General features: G+C 38.1%; 1 protein-coding gene across 1 annotated transcript in view; it reads left to right on the top strand.

Moving 5' to 3' along the window:
* The window catches only part of SEMA3A (semaphorin 3A), a 170,176-nt gene that overhangs the window by 89,151 nt on the left and 65,956 nt on the right, over positions 1-15,069 (top strand). The window contains exon 5 of the mRNA XM_055712532.1: positions 13,253-13,346. Within this exon, the coding sequence (XP_055568507.1) occupies positions 13,253-13,346 (94 nt within the window). The remainder of the gene's footprint in view (positions 1-13,252; positions 13,347-15,069) is intronic.

Below are 15,069 nucleotides of genomic sequence, written 5' to 3'. Positions count from 1 at the left end.
GTGGAAGAGAATAAGGCGGCGAGCATGCAGCAGTGCTTAGTGATAGAGTCTCCCAGGCTCCAGCACTCGTTGTTCAGGGATTTCCTGAACCAGGCATGGAATCTCTGTGTTTAATGCTTTTCAATGACTGGATTTTGATGAATTGTTACTGACGTTTCTTGAGCTCATATATCTTTTAAGTATCCACAGCATCCCGTGCCCTACAAATTGCAACATGTAAGGAACATCCCTTTATTTCGTTTCAAAACTTCTACTTGCCAGTTTCTTATTTTGGAACAAACTGAGAACAGTCTTTTTCTCTACATACGTCTTCCAGTGTGCTGCAGGCTTTCGAATTAGAGGACTGTAACTTTATGCAGTACTGAAAATGCAGGAGTGCCATGCATTTATAGAGGCATAAAGACGCTGTTAATTTTCCTTTTTATTTCTTTCCTTCCAACTCCTAACATTACATTTGCTTTTTTGACTGTTATTGGGCATTGACCTCATTTCTTAAAAAATAAAATAAAATTTTAAAAAACTGTTGTGACTTTAAAATCTTGTTCTTGATCTATAAAACAAGGTACTGCGGTAGTGTTTGCAGAATTTCTTTCAGTGGAAAGATGCAGAAGGAAACAGTGAAAACAGCTTTATACAAAGTTCCAAAAAGTCCTTGAAGTAAATAGACAAGTTGTTCTGGCTTATTCTAGTTGCCTTCAGTCAACAATATGAGATTTTATCTCCAACACTGGCAAATAAAACATTTTCAGGCAGAAATGGGGTTTTAAAATTCCTGTTTCTTCAATCTATAGAAAAAATGATGTGCTGCTTCTGGTCTTTTGAGACCTTAATTCAGAGTGAATTGAAAGATGAGAGTGCCACAGGCTGAATGGGCTTTGAGCAGATGATAAGTCACTGATAGGAGAATAAAATGCCAGTCCTGCAGTTTGACTTCTCTGCTACCACTAACACCTCCTGAAACAGGAAGACAGCTGGGCTATTATATTTCAGATTCCATTTGTAAGTGTTAATTTTAATGCCTGCATACAAAAGAAAAGGAAAGGGAAAGCCACGTTTCATTCCCACAGTTTTTCTGAGCATCTCTGAACGTGCAGTGTGGGACCGGCAGACCTCGCTAGCCCTTGTGAGACTTTTCCTGCGAGGAAACTCCGGCACCATTGCAGATGTTTGGTCACTTTTCCTACAAGGCGATAGCTCTGAGTTCTTCCCTTTCCGAGGGACTTATGTTTCCACAGGAACCAATTATAGCTGACCATGTTTCGAAAACTGACTCCTATTTCCTAGGGGCCTGTAATCAGCGTTCAAATCTTAGGTAAACAAAGTTTCATCTATAAAGAAAAGATAAGCTCAGCAGAGTTCAGAAGGTGCCTTAAACAGCACAAACACCTTCCCCTGCTGAAGTGTTTACATCCAAGGTGACAGAAAGCTGAGCAGCATTATCTTGCAGATGGTCTGAGAAGATTGTAATAAATAAATACAAAGGCATGTGTTTTTTTCCCTACAAATTAGGATCATTTTTTCTGGGCCCAGGGCTAACTTACAGTAAGGAAACACTCCTGTTGGAAAGCTAAGACAAGATGGTTTAGAAGCAACCCAATGACTTAAAAATTGCATGTATATTGTGGATGTGTGAAAAACACATGGATCCTTCTGGTATTTGTCCTGCTTGATAATCTCTCAAACCAACTTTTTGCTTTAGTTGTATTGGCTTTCACTAGGGTTGCACGAGTATTGCCAAGGAGATAGCTCATTGTCTAAAGGTGCTTTTGTTTATGAATGACAAATTAAAAGGGTGATTTGGCACAGCAGGTGAGATTATTAATATTTCAGGTCTTATTATTTTTGTTTGTGCATGTATGTGTTTGTGTGTAATTATACATTTCAAGGATCAACTGCTAAGTGAGGTTAAACATTTCACATTTTATCTGCATAAATGCAAATGAAGCTTGCATTTCAGTCAGATATTCTAAAACAAGTAATCTGTATGGATTAAGAACACACATGATTTTCTTCCAGTTATTGCCATTACTTTGATGATGACAAAAAGCAGAAGGGTGAGGGTATGGATGCAAGTTTAGAAGTCGTATATTCGTCAGTTTAAACCTTTTAAATTGATGGTGATGGAGAACAACTGTTTTAATTCATAGTCATTTGGAAGGATTTGCTGTGACCTCAAGTTAACATGTAAACATGGCAAGGGATATGAGAAAGATTCCTCTGGTGTTCACTGAACTTGAGGAGAATCTTTCTTTGACTTCAGTGGGCTCCAGGCTGAAGCTCTGAGAGCAGGGCCTGAGAAGATATGCACAAAGGTCTCAGGGATCACACTGCACCTGGGATGGCATCGTCCTTGGCTGCAGTCTGTAGGGTTTATCGTTATGGTCTTTAACCCTCCTCTGTGCGCAGACAGGTCCTGCCTAATCCAGTTCATGACCATTACCACACCACACCACAGCTGGGATCTGGTGGTGGGACCTGAATGCCATCTTTCTTTCTCAAAAAAGCTGAATAAATTTATCATTCGGGTTCCATTAAAGTTGGCTACAGAAAATTATCCCAGAAACCAACAGAACTTTAAGGAGGACTACTTCTTTCCTGTGAGAGGCTGGTGTGTTTACCAGTTTGCTTTAGTCAACAAAGTCAATCTACGTTTTACTGGACACCGCTACACTGCGCTACGCTGCATTGTGGTCTTACTGGATGAAACAGCCAGGATTCTGAGCCAACGTTCTGCGAAATGAAAGGCAGCATTTCTTCTTCAAAAATATGGATACCAGTAATTGAGTTATCTGGTTGGATGCTGATTAGCCCCACTGACAATCTGCATTCCTGTTTCGGAGTGTACATATATAGTCATATGAGCTGAGTGTATTACATATTCTTGCCAGCATAGCTGATTCTTTCCCCTTCTGAGGGCTCCTGGGTACTAGAAAAGCAGGCAAGATAGTGAATAAAGAAGTGAATTTTAATGTATTTTTTTCAGTCACCCTGAATCAAAAACACTTAAATCCATCTGTTTCTATGTCAGCAAAGTTTTTGTTGCACTGGGAAAAGAATATCAAACATTCTTGACTTTTTTAATAAACCCCCCAACCTGCATGAGAAATGCATTGCTCTTAAACACAGTGCTATGAGGAATAATTGCAACTTGTCACAGAGAGAGGTTATAATTATGTCTACTGTTAGTTATGTCTCCATGTGCACAATAGAAGTTAGCTTTCCAAATGCATTGTTCTCTAATGCAATACCAGTTATTAACATGTTGAGGATATTATTTTTTGCTAATGAAGAAAAATAAAATGAGGCTGCTGAAGAGCTGGGTGGTGTCACACTGAAAGCAAGTGGAGGGAACAAAGAGAGAAGAGAAGTGCTTACTGCAGAGGTTTCAGATCTAAGCCTTTCCTCAGGAAAAGCAAAATTGCCCAAAGGATCAGAATTGCAGCTTCTGTACTCCAGAACTTGTTTATATTTGTGGTTTGTTGTTTCGTTTTTTTGGTTTGGTTTGGTTTTGGGTTTTGGGGGGTTTTTGTTTTTTTTTTTTTTTTTTTTTTAATTTGAATATGTATCAAACACTGGGCTAGACCTGACACTTCACAGGCTTCTTTGAGTGAGATGTTGCAGATGGATTGCAGTATCTTAGAGAAAACAAAGCAAAGCTTAATAGTTCTTAAAGTAATTGCTGTGGGTGTATTTCTCTGTCCCTTCTTTGCACGGATTCTCTGAAAGCATGCTCACTCGGTCTCACTTTAGGGAAAAGAGTTCATAATATCTTCCTGGGCTTGCCTCTTATTCTGTCACTCATTTAGAGTCAGATTTTGGAAACCTTTAGTTAGGATGTGTGCTTATATTAGAGGTTTCTCCATGGTAGGTATTGAAAAGCAGATAGGCTAAAAAGCAATGCAGACATAAGCCTTAATTTTCAGAAGTGACTAACAGTTTCAAGTACCAGAATTTTAAATTGCCCCAGAAGGTATTTGGTGAAAATCAGGGCCCTTGAGCAAGTCTTAAACTGGGTGCCCAACTCAAGGGCATGCAAAATCACTTGGGAAATTAGAAAATCTTGGCCATATGCTTATATGTTAACTCCACTTGACTAAGTCTTTTCTATATGTTGCTTCCCCAATTTGCAGTCGTTTTTGTGTTGTAACTAAGATACCCTCGACTCAGACATGAAAGTTCCCCAGGAAAACTGGAGAACCTTTCTCTTGTTAAACAGCACCCTAATTATAGCAGCAATTTTACAAACAATCCCCTGGGGGAAGCATTTTCATTCTCATCAGGAAGGCTCTTGAATAAAATAACACCTTTGCTAACTTCATTTATTTACAACAGGACACAAGACTGAGACTGGGTTAGATTTATTACCATTACATCATTGATGCTCAGTAATTCATAAAACATTGGGTCTAGGAGTTAGCACTGCTGTTATTTCCTCTGATGCCTGACCTCACCACAGTCTAATAACATACAGGAAATCCAGAAGACAAAGGGGGAAAGCAGTGGTCTTGAATGCTAAAAATAACCATAGAAAACTAGTACAATCATGTAATATAGTATGGCCCAATAATTTATTTAACATAATAGTAGAATCTGCTAAAGCAATTAGAATCTGTTCCAAATGTTTTTAATGGAAAATATGTTGGGGGGTAAGAATAAGAACACTTAAAGAATTGAGACTTTTAGGTTATGTAGTTCAGTTACATGTACGGGTTTTAGGTTTGTATGTCTTATTGCTTACATATGCAGACCACTTAATGACTTGACTAGAACAGACGGTCATTGTATGGTGGTTATATTTCCAGAGGTCATCCTATATGAGCCAGACGGTGATCTTAGGTGATGTATTACACTTGACAACCCGGAAAGTTGCAATACAAAGGAATTCTAATTCTCAGTGTCCTCTGAGAACTGTTCAATATCCTTGATGGTATCTAGTGTCTGGTATGCCATTGGGATGACATTTTTGGTGTCTTTACTAATCAGTCAAGGTTAATGTGTCATTCATGTTAACTGTGTGTTTGGGTTGGGTTGGATTATTTTTTTTTTAATTACTCTATATTTGCAGTTTTTCTAGAGGGATAAATAGTATAATGACATGACAATGGAATTCCTTGGTATTTTTCATGTCTGCTCATGGATTTGTGTTAGAATTAGAGTATTTTATCCAAAATATAAATTTAGGCAGTGCTTTAAAATTGGTGCATATAGGCACATGACATCATTAGGGAAACAAACACAACAATAAAACCCACTCTGTTCCATGGAAGTAAGGTAGGTCTGGTGTCTTTAGCTTATGAAATATTGCAAAAGCAAGTTCACAAACACATACTTCTTTCTTGAGCAGCTGCTCAGTTTGACTGTGCCTGCCCTGCTTTATTTACATATGTTGCACAGTTATTTGAACCAATATTAGTATGCAAACTAGTGTCTTCAGGTGTGAACAAGTCTTCAGTATTTGACATTGACACTTGGTTTGTCTTCCAATCAGGAACACAAGCACTTGCAGATCATAAACTAGGCATAATGAATAGATTGAACCAGCTGTTCCTGACAAGCCCATTTGGCTATGTTTACCCTTTCATTAAATTCATTGGATTATAATTCTATTGATACTTAGGTAGGTAGGTAGGTAGGTAGGTAGGTAGGTAGGTAGGTAGGTAGGTAGATAGATTTGAAACCTTTCCCTTTTTGCAAAGGCTGATGGTAACTTAATAAATATTAATTGATTTAATTTCTGAAGAAAGCAGAGAAATATGAGGATTTTGATCTTTGACTGAAAGAGAGCTGTTGAGGGGGTGAGTTGTCCAAATTCAGCTTAGTCTAGGGAGACAGGTTTTCAAAACTTGTGCTTCCCAGAGTTGTCTACTGCATCTTAAGGCATCTTCTGAACGTTGCAAGCTAGGAAAACTTTCCAGTAGAAATGACACATAGGGGTAAAAAGAGAAAGGGAAATCAAGAGCTCTCTTCTGTTTTTCTCATTGATCTGCAGAATGAAGCATTGAGATGGATGTCATCTCAACATCTCTTTTATCTCCCTGTCAAAAATAAAATTTCCAGGTACCAAAATGTCAGTGAATATCTACAAGTAGAGTGGCTCAGTGGAAAGAGCATTTCTTGAGTCTGAAAAAGAGTACACAGATAAATGTACAGACTGTTTGAGAGGTCTTGAAGTGACAAGCAAGCTGGGTAAGCTGCTTGAGGGCAGGCATAGAGAGGTGGACACAGCTTCTTAGGAGCTCCTGATCAGTTCTGCAGGTAAATGTTCTTCAGCAAAGTTCCTTCTCTATTTTCTTTAGCACAGCCTAGCAGCCCAAGAGAGTTGCAGTTCCAAGTCCTACAGAAGCTGGAGACCTTTCTTTGGGAACGCCATTTTACTAAATATCTGTCACTCTGAGTGATTTCCCTCAAGGTTTTAAAACTGGTTTCCAATAAGTCAATTCTGCTAAGCCTCAAGTTGGGAAAACATAATAAAGGTGTTGCAGAGCCCAGTATCCCCCAAATGTGTACAGGTAAAAATGCTGTGTAGCTCCATATGCTGTGTAGCATATGGAGCCTGAACACTAAAAGTCAGAAGCCCATTGTGTGCATTTCTTTTCATTTTTCTTTCTTTTTTTTTTTAATAATTAATGATTTAAAACAGTTGCATTATTGCTTCAATCACTTTTCACCTATTTCCCCAATGGTTACCACTTGCCTCAACATTTACCTTTGTTTTAATATTTGTATTTTTTGCATAATTTCTCACATTATATTTATTTGCACTTGCACTTTTTTAAAAATAAAGCATTCCAGGGGGATGACTTTAATAAAAGTTTCTTATTAAAAGTTCCATAACTGCGCGATTCCCAAACCTGAAACCAAAGTCCTCATATTTAACAGTTTTCATGACTCAATAGATTAAGTGTGAAATAGGAAATATAATAACAATAACAACATAGCCATATCCTGCACAGTTGTTCCACTTAAAATTATTCTTGAAAAGTAACACAATTCATAAATAAATCATTTCTCATAGAGTGAAAGGTACTTAAAATACTCTGTGAAATATCCTTGATACACTCATGTAATGTGTGCACAAGTTGTATTGGACAAGAGGAAAATCAAAACTTCACTGAAATTAATATATTGCAAGGGAGAGAAAAAAAAAACCAAACAAAAAAAAAAAACACTCACCAAACCCAAACTTAAACCAAACATCAGCATCTGTTTTCAAAGTTAGGTGTCTCCAATCAACTGCTTCAGCAGTGTTCGTTTCAGAAAGACTGACCTCAGACCAAAATTCATATGAAGCTTCCTCTACGGTCAGTGCAGAGAGATCTTGCCCTTGGGAACTGCAGCCCTGAGCTGGTCTGACTTGTCATTCAGAGGAACCTGTTGCTTTCTGCTGACTGTGACTAGAGCAGCAAATTTAGCCATCCCAATTAATGCCTCTGTGTAGAGGGGATAAATCCAAACCATAACAAGGTTGAAAGATTTTCCTCCCAATGGGAAGTGGGATGTTTCCTTTTGTTCTTACCAACACGGAATAGTACAGGGAACACAGTGTTTCAACGCCAGCAACTTCAGACTGAGTTAAGAGACATTGTCATTGGCTTTAAAGCTCTCCAAATAGATAGTCCTTTTTGGTGTGTTGTCATATTCCAGGCACTCTGGCAATCTTTTGAGGTTATTTTTTCTGGAGTTTCGGGGTATTATGGTGTTTTTTTCCCCATCCCCCGCCCCCCTTTAATCTATTTGTCTTATAAAATGCTTCATGGTGGCACCACAAGGTCTGTGAAAACAGCATGGGAAATGTTAACTTCAATAATGCTCACAGCTGTGGCCAACTCTACCTTTTTGATTAAACAAAGGATGTGATAGTTTCTAAAGCTCTTGGCATCTTGAATGTTTCTGGACCATCCCATGTTACTGTTTGGCAGCTTGTTGTGGAGATCAGCTAGCTCCTGGAAGATACCCTGGAGATGTGCTCCTTTCTATTTATGGTTTGGGAGTTACAAGAGTAAAGATAAAAGTTCCTTCAGTTGCACTAGAGCAGCTGGGGAGTATCACTGCTGTCAAACCCCTCTACGTCTTCCATGCTTTATAATTTAAACCAGTAATACCTTTCTAGTAGCTGTGCATGCTCTATCAACACAGTCTCTTCAGGTCGTTTCCTTCCACTGCATCAATTCATTATTGACTGGCAGTGGTTTTGCTGCATTAGGCTCTGCAATTCTGGGGTGGTTTCTGTGTGAATTGCCAGAAAACTTTCAGGAAAAAAATCACTGTGTAAGTCAGCAGTCAGTGCTGCCCATTCTGCTAGGGTAGCTCTTCCCCACTAACCACACATTTTCTCACAAGTGTGTGAACCTGGAAAGAAGATTTTTTTGTTTGTTCGTTTGCTTGTATGTTTGGTTGTTTTTTACCAAAAACAACTAGTGTATGCTTTTGTCTTTCTTGTCTTTGTTTTGTTGAAATGGTTGTGGATGGGCTAGCTGCTTACAGATACAAAAAGTTACTTTAAAAGATAGCATACTAGTTATATATACGTATATATGTATATATGGGTATACAGTTGGTATATATATGTGTGTGTGTATATATATATATAACTTTTGAATGTATTGGTATGCTGGCTGACTGAAGCTATTCAACAGCAAGATGTGAATTCTGTCTTGCCAAATAGCAACACCTTGTCACCACTCACTGTCATGATATGGGGCATTATTTCAGCTGTATTTCAACCATATTTCAGCCATCTGAAAGCGCATCTCTGGACCCTTGAAATGGTAGATCATCAGGCTAAAGTATGTGAGTCACAATAACTTTCATGTAAATTTCCAGGACTGAACTGTAGTTTGTTCTGGCTAAGTCTTGCCATCTATCACACCACGTGCTACAGGAAAACATGTGTTTTAAGGAGACAGAAGCATAATCTCCCACCATGCAAAGCATTTACTAGGTGAAAGAATTCATGCCATACTATAAGCCAGCAGTCAGTTGTCATTATGAGTTTGTGGAATTTCAAGACCTAAACAATTTAATTTACAGTAGTTTTATTATGGATTATAAAGCATCAACTATCATCAACTAAATAAAATGTATTACAGCAAGGCTTTTAAATACAAGCATCCTTAAAAAGGTTTGAAGTATATTGTAATGCCCTTTCGGGCTGCCAGTGCAACAAAAGTAGGGACAGTAATTTGGACTCATTGTTGAGTTACAAAGGCCTTTCTTCTTTTTTTTTTTTTTTTTTTTCTTCTTTATTCATTTGTGAAGAATTTCCTCCCACCTGGCAACATTGCTTTGTCATGAATTCCTGTCTTTGATTATATAATAGCCCTCACAAAACTTCAAAACAGTGAGCATTTGGTGAATACATTTTTTTCTTGCTGTTTATGGCTAGGGTATTTGCTGACTTGCTGCAGCATCATTCTTTGTGTTCAATTATCTGCAAAACCCAAGAGGCAGCAAAATTATAAGTTGATCAGTGTGGTTTTTTTCCTAAGAACAAATGATGTGCTAATTCTTTCTAGCTAAAAGCTCTTGTCTGTACTGTGCCAAAGAAGGACACACTAACTGAGTCCAAAGTCCCCCTAAGCCTCTGAGCAGAGCCTTAGTCTTTGGCGACTCTAGGCAGACTGATTTTGGTGCCAAATTGTTTACCCAAGAGTGCCCTCACTGTCACTGCTGCCTGTACGCAGGTTTTCAGGTGCAATTTAGGTGAACAGGATTTACACCACCAGGAGCACAGCCTCAGTTTCCACTCTGACGTAGAGGGAAATGATCAAGCACACCTTTTACAAAAAATGAAGAAATTAAATTTTATCCTCAAAATTTTACCCTGACTTTTTATCTCATCTCTTGCTGTTATGACATCTCAGGGCAGAATTTCGGTGCAAATGTCACAACCAGTGACTAGTAAAATCAAGTATCATTAGTCATATTGCTTCCTAGGCTTTTAAAATAGGGGTGGGAGAGTACACAGAAAACAGTTTATTCCTTTGGTGCCTGTATTTATTGTTGGTTTGTAGACAGAGATAGTTTGACTTCAGCACCCAAAAAGCTGTTTGGGCAAGTTGCCCTATTTGTGATAGGTTAGACTTCCTACAGCATGTTTATCAAAACTCCTTGGGGCCTTGGACTAACTGTGATACATTTGTTTGCCACTTAACAGTGATGTATTTATTGTCATTATTACTTGCCCATGCATTTGGAAACTTACAGTACACGTCTCTATATTGCATTTTAACTCAAGTATGAAAACACTGTGGGATTTCCCTGTCATGCCTCTTATTTCAAGGGTTTTTTTTATTTCACAAACACAAAGAGAAGGGTAGATCATCTCTGACTTACACTGACCTAGTTCTCCACTCTTTCTTGCCTGCTACGCACCAGTATCAGCAGAGTTACAGTGACATAAACCAGAAGAATACAGTCAAAAATCAGATCCTTCCTACACCAAATCACTTTCCACATCTGTTTCCTATTTGTCTTATAATGACACATGGGATTATCTTGGGGATATATTCTGCTTTAACTGTCAGGCCACTGACTTTATAGCCTCATCCAATATCCATTGGTGTGTAGGTTGAGCAGTTATCATCTACTAAGAAGAAATTGAAGAAAATGTAGGTTGATAATAACATTTTTTGGGAATGGCTTGTAGCATTAGTAGCATTCTGTTACTGTAGTTGAGGTCTAGTATTCTTCTCAATTTACTGCTATTTTTATTGTGTAGACATGGACCCTCCAGCAGAATTTCAGAAATGGTTTTCTTTTTTCATTATTTATTCATTTCTGTTTAGAAGCAGCAAAGTCAGAAAATTGGATAGAAGCAAGGAATGTGTCTGGACTTAAGAAATAGAAAGGCAAACGAAGGGAAAGAAATAAATTTAATATTGTGCAAGATATTACAGATTCAGGCTGACTGTATAAACACAATGAGGCAGGCTACATCTACAAGAACATGCCTTAGGAGACTTAGCTTGAATTCTGGGATCAAACTTCACCCAAGTTGTGTCCAAACTTTTTCATATTACAGTGCAGTAAACCCCTCCAGATAGACTACCCTGATCACAGTCCATTTTTCCTTCACCTTTTTCTCCAGTAAATGGAGTGAAATGTGAAGTCCTTCTGATGTTCCTTGGAAAAGATGTAATACATACACAGAGATACATGCTTACATGATTTAATTAAACAAGCCTGTAATAAAACCTGTAGCCTGTGACTCACTCACAGAAACATGGCCTCAGTAGGTTTAAAATGACACCATTTGGAAGCATGTTTGGTCACTGGCCTAGCCCATGCCTGGGTTCAATGTGGATGAGCAAGGTGGGGAAGGCAGGGTGCCAGGCAGAGCACTGCTTCCAAATACTTAAATTCACACTGCTCATGAGAAAGACATCGGCTATTTGAATGATCTTCACATTAAATAAACATCACCAGAGCAATTGCTGAATAAAATTACAGTTGTTGATATTTTTTTGCATCCTCCACAGCGTTGCGGAGTACCAAGTCCACAGCATTGGGGAGTGCCGAGTCCCCAGCACCAGGCACTGAAGCATTGCCCTTGAGGGTGAAAATATTGTGTACAATTTTGAGACTTTTGCTTGCAAGCACAAAACAGAGTAAGACTGGAGTTTACATGCTTGTTAAGCTTTCATGAAGTTCTAGCCTGAAACTTAGTCTGGAGAAGTGAAGCTGAACGAGCAGCTTAGGAGCAGCCTGTAAATTCTTGAAGGGTAGTTACAAAAAAGAAAGGCCCATGCTCTTTGCTGTCATTGCAGATGACATAATAAGGACCAAGAGTCACAAGTTGTTCCTTGAGAGCTTCAGTTTGGAAAAAAAAAATCCTTCACTAAGAGGGCAATGGAAGTTGCCAAGAAAGGTTATATAGTTTCAGTTCCTGAAGGTTTTCATGACTTGCCAAGACAAAAACAACCCCTTCCAGCCAGCAGCTTTATGATTTTGTCTTTGGAAAGGGATGATGAGAATAAGAAAGGGGGGGTTTCTTAGTCTGTGAATCCAGTAAGCACTGTAGGGACTTGAGAATCAAGTTAAAGAGCAAATTTGTTATTAAATAAACAGAGAAAAATATTGTAACATCTTCTTAGTTGCTTTCTGCTATCAATACATATATTTTAGACATATATTCTGGAGGTGTTTTGGTTTTTTTTTATTTTCCTGAAACAGATGAGTGATCTCTGATCAGTCAATAAGAAAAAAAGAGGGCATATCAAGCTGTACTTGCTATTATAGCCTAAAATAGCGGTTCAAGGAATTCCTTCAGCATCTGACATAAAGATATTTTAGCTGTAAGCAACTAAAAACTGGGTGCAAAGGCCTCAGTAACCAGAGAAACTGTTGGGGGTAGGAGTTGTCTCAGCTTTGGGGCTCCTTGACTTAATTAGGTGTCAATGCAAAGTAACCACAGTGCAGGTGGGAGATGGAAATTTCAGTTTTCAGTGTGGCCTCCACAAGTCTTCTGTGAATGTAGAAGTCTACTATGCAAAAAGCTTCTATTCTTCTGCGTTTACCCTCAGTGCAAAACATAAAATAAACACACTATTCAAATTGATTGGCAGATTTGGTCCCCTAGTTAAAATTAATTAAGTGTACTGAAAAGCCCATTGCTTTGGATTTACTGACCTTGATTTGACTTGGTGTTGACTGAGGCCCTTTTTAGTCTTGGTTTATATTCCCATATGCTTTGCCCTCAGCCTGTATATTTTAAAAGTTTCCTTGCATAGTACTGAAAAATAAGGGAAAAAAGTTCTCCTGATGCAGTTAAAATTGAATTTGAAGACACGTGAAACAGTAAGTCACTAAATACTCAGGAAAAGCAGAATTTAACATTTTATTATGTACTAATCTACACTTGAAGGATATTTTAGAAAAGTATAGTCAGTAAAAAATGGGTTTAACTTTTTCAGACAAAATTTTCAAATTCCATCTTCTTCAAGTTGCTATTACTCCTATGCATTCTCAGTGAAAGCAAAAAGTATTCAACGGAACCGTGTAAATTATATGTGAAATAGAACAGATGAGACACAAGCTGTGCATGAGCATTTGTGCTTTTGACTAGCCTTCAGCACAACACTGATTAGAAGGTGGGCACTTTTGCCACATCCTCCCCTAGTGTAATTTGACTTCCCTGAAGCCACAAAACCCAGTATGATCACATATACTGCACTCTGTTTAGCTCAACTTATTTTTAGCATTCTTTCATCAAATAATGTTGCTTTTTCTTTCTTTTTTTTCCACCCCACAGGACAACATTTTTAGAATGGAAGATTCATATTTTGAAAATGGCCGAGGGAAAAGCCCTTATGATCCTAAACTGCTGACAGCTTCTCTTTTAGTAGGTAGGTGCCACATTACAAGTTCAATGAGACGTGCATTCACTGTAAATAATATCCAGTTTTCTTCTTCTTTTTTTCTTTTTTTTTTTCCTTCTTTTTTTCTTCTTGCAGCACCTATGATAGGGCTTTGTTTTATGCATTTTATTTCCAGGCTAAAGTAATCCTGGTTTCACGTTTAGTATAGTTGACCCAGGTGTGTTGAGAAACAAGGTGTGTGTAAACCAAGATTCAAGTATCGCAAGACCCACTTTATACCTCTTTAAGACCTTGATTCTGCAAAGTGTTTGTCCTCCTCACAGGCAGGCAACTCCTGGAGGTATTTTAATTGTCCAGTTTACAGGCTGCCCACACTGAAGGTTGCACCCACACAGCTGAGAGCAAAGTGAGAGCAGGAAAAAGTAATTTCTTACTTCAGTTTTGCTGCCAGCAAGGGTCTATCACCCAACTGAGAGCTGTGAGCTGGAGATATACAAGCAACCACAGGTCTAGGCCTTCAGATGATGTTTCAGCTAGAGGTATCTGAAAGCAAATACAATTAAACTCCTGGCCAGAACAGAGGGTTTTCAATAAATTAGGTATTTCTGAATTAGTAATACTTCAGTTCATGGAATATTTAAGGATAGAACACCTGGACTGTGACAATCTAATTGAACTAATCCAATTGATTGAATTTATCTCATTGATTTAACTTAGCTAATTGAATTAATTGTGTTCATTGGTCTTCATTCTCCTTTACAAAAAGGGCATAAAAGATGTTTTGTGAGAAGAAATGAAGATTGAAACAAATAGACCCTTCTTTCTGTAACGACTGCCCAGATGTAGCCACTCTATCCTTAATGTGTAACTTTCTGGCAATTTATTACAACTTCAAATCCAACGTGGCAACAGCAGTTTCAGAAAAATGCAGATTCTCTTATGTCAGAAGTCTTTGGGAAAGGACACATAACCAGATACATTGGTTTCTCCAGGACTTTGTCCATACTGCTAGTCTAGGGCCTTGCCTACCATCTACCTTTATGATATTTATGTTACATTTTAAAACTAAGCTATTCAAAATAGACAGCAACAAAAATTTAGTCCTAAATGTGCCTCATTTCCTGATCTTAGAAGCCTTTAATGATCACAGGTGATGAGCTACCCTGGGGACGCGCACTTTTTAACAGGAAAAACAGGAAAGACATCCACATCTTGCTCCAACTTGTACCCTGTACAAACAGAAAGGAAAAAAAAAACTGTGTGTGTAAAAGGCCAGTGTATAAATTAGTGCCTGAAGCAACTTGAATTTGTGGCAGAGCTACTCTCAAGGGAATAGCTTTACTATTTACTTTAATGTACAATAAAGAAAGAGAATGATGACAAGCCAGTATTACATGGTATACCCGGTATGCAACTGCACAAAGTCAACAGTGTCTAGCTTTTCACATTCCTTTTTTTTTCTCTTTTTTTCTTTTTTTCATTCAGTCCAGCACAAAGATGATCATCTTATTTCCCTTGGCTTAGATTTCATGTCTTTAAAACATCTTTACTTTCTTCAGCCTGCTTCCTATCACTATAATTTTCACTCCTAATATTTGTCCTCCTAATAAGGAGTAGACTGAGCATGATCTTTTGTTTTGAATCAGGCTTCAGTTAGAGCCATGGGTGTATTAGCACTATAGAAAATGGCACAAATGCAACATTCAAAGCCAGTGACTAATTTCTATCTCAATGACTTATACAAAAATCA

This window comes from Falco cherrug, chromosome 5, assembly GCF_023634085.1.
Source record: "Falco cherrug isolate bFalChe1 chromosome 5, bFalChe1.pri, whole genome shotgun sequence".
Lineage (NCBI taxonomy): Eukaryota > Metazoa > Chordata > Aves > Falconiformes > Falconidae > Falco > Falco cherrug.
This window is presented reverse-complemented; position numbering and strand designations above follow the sequence as displayed.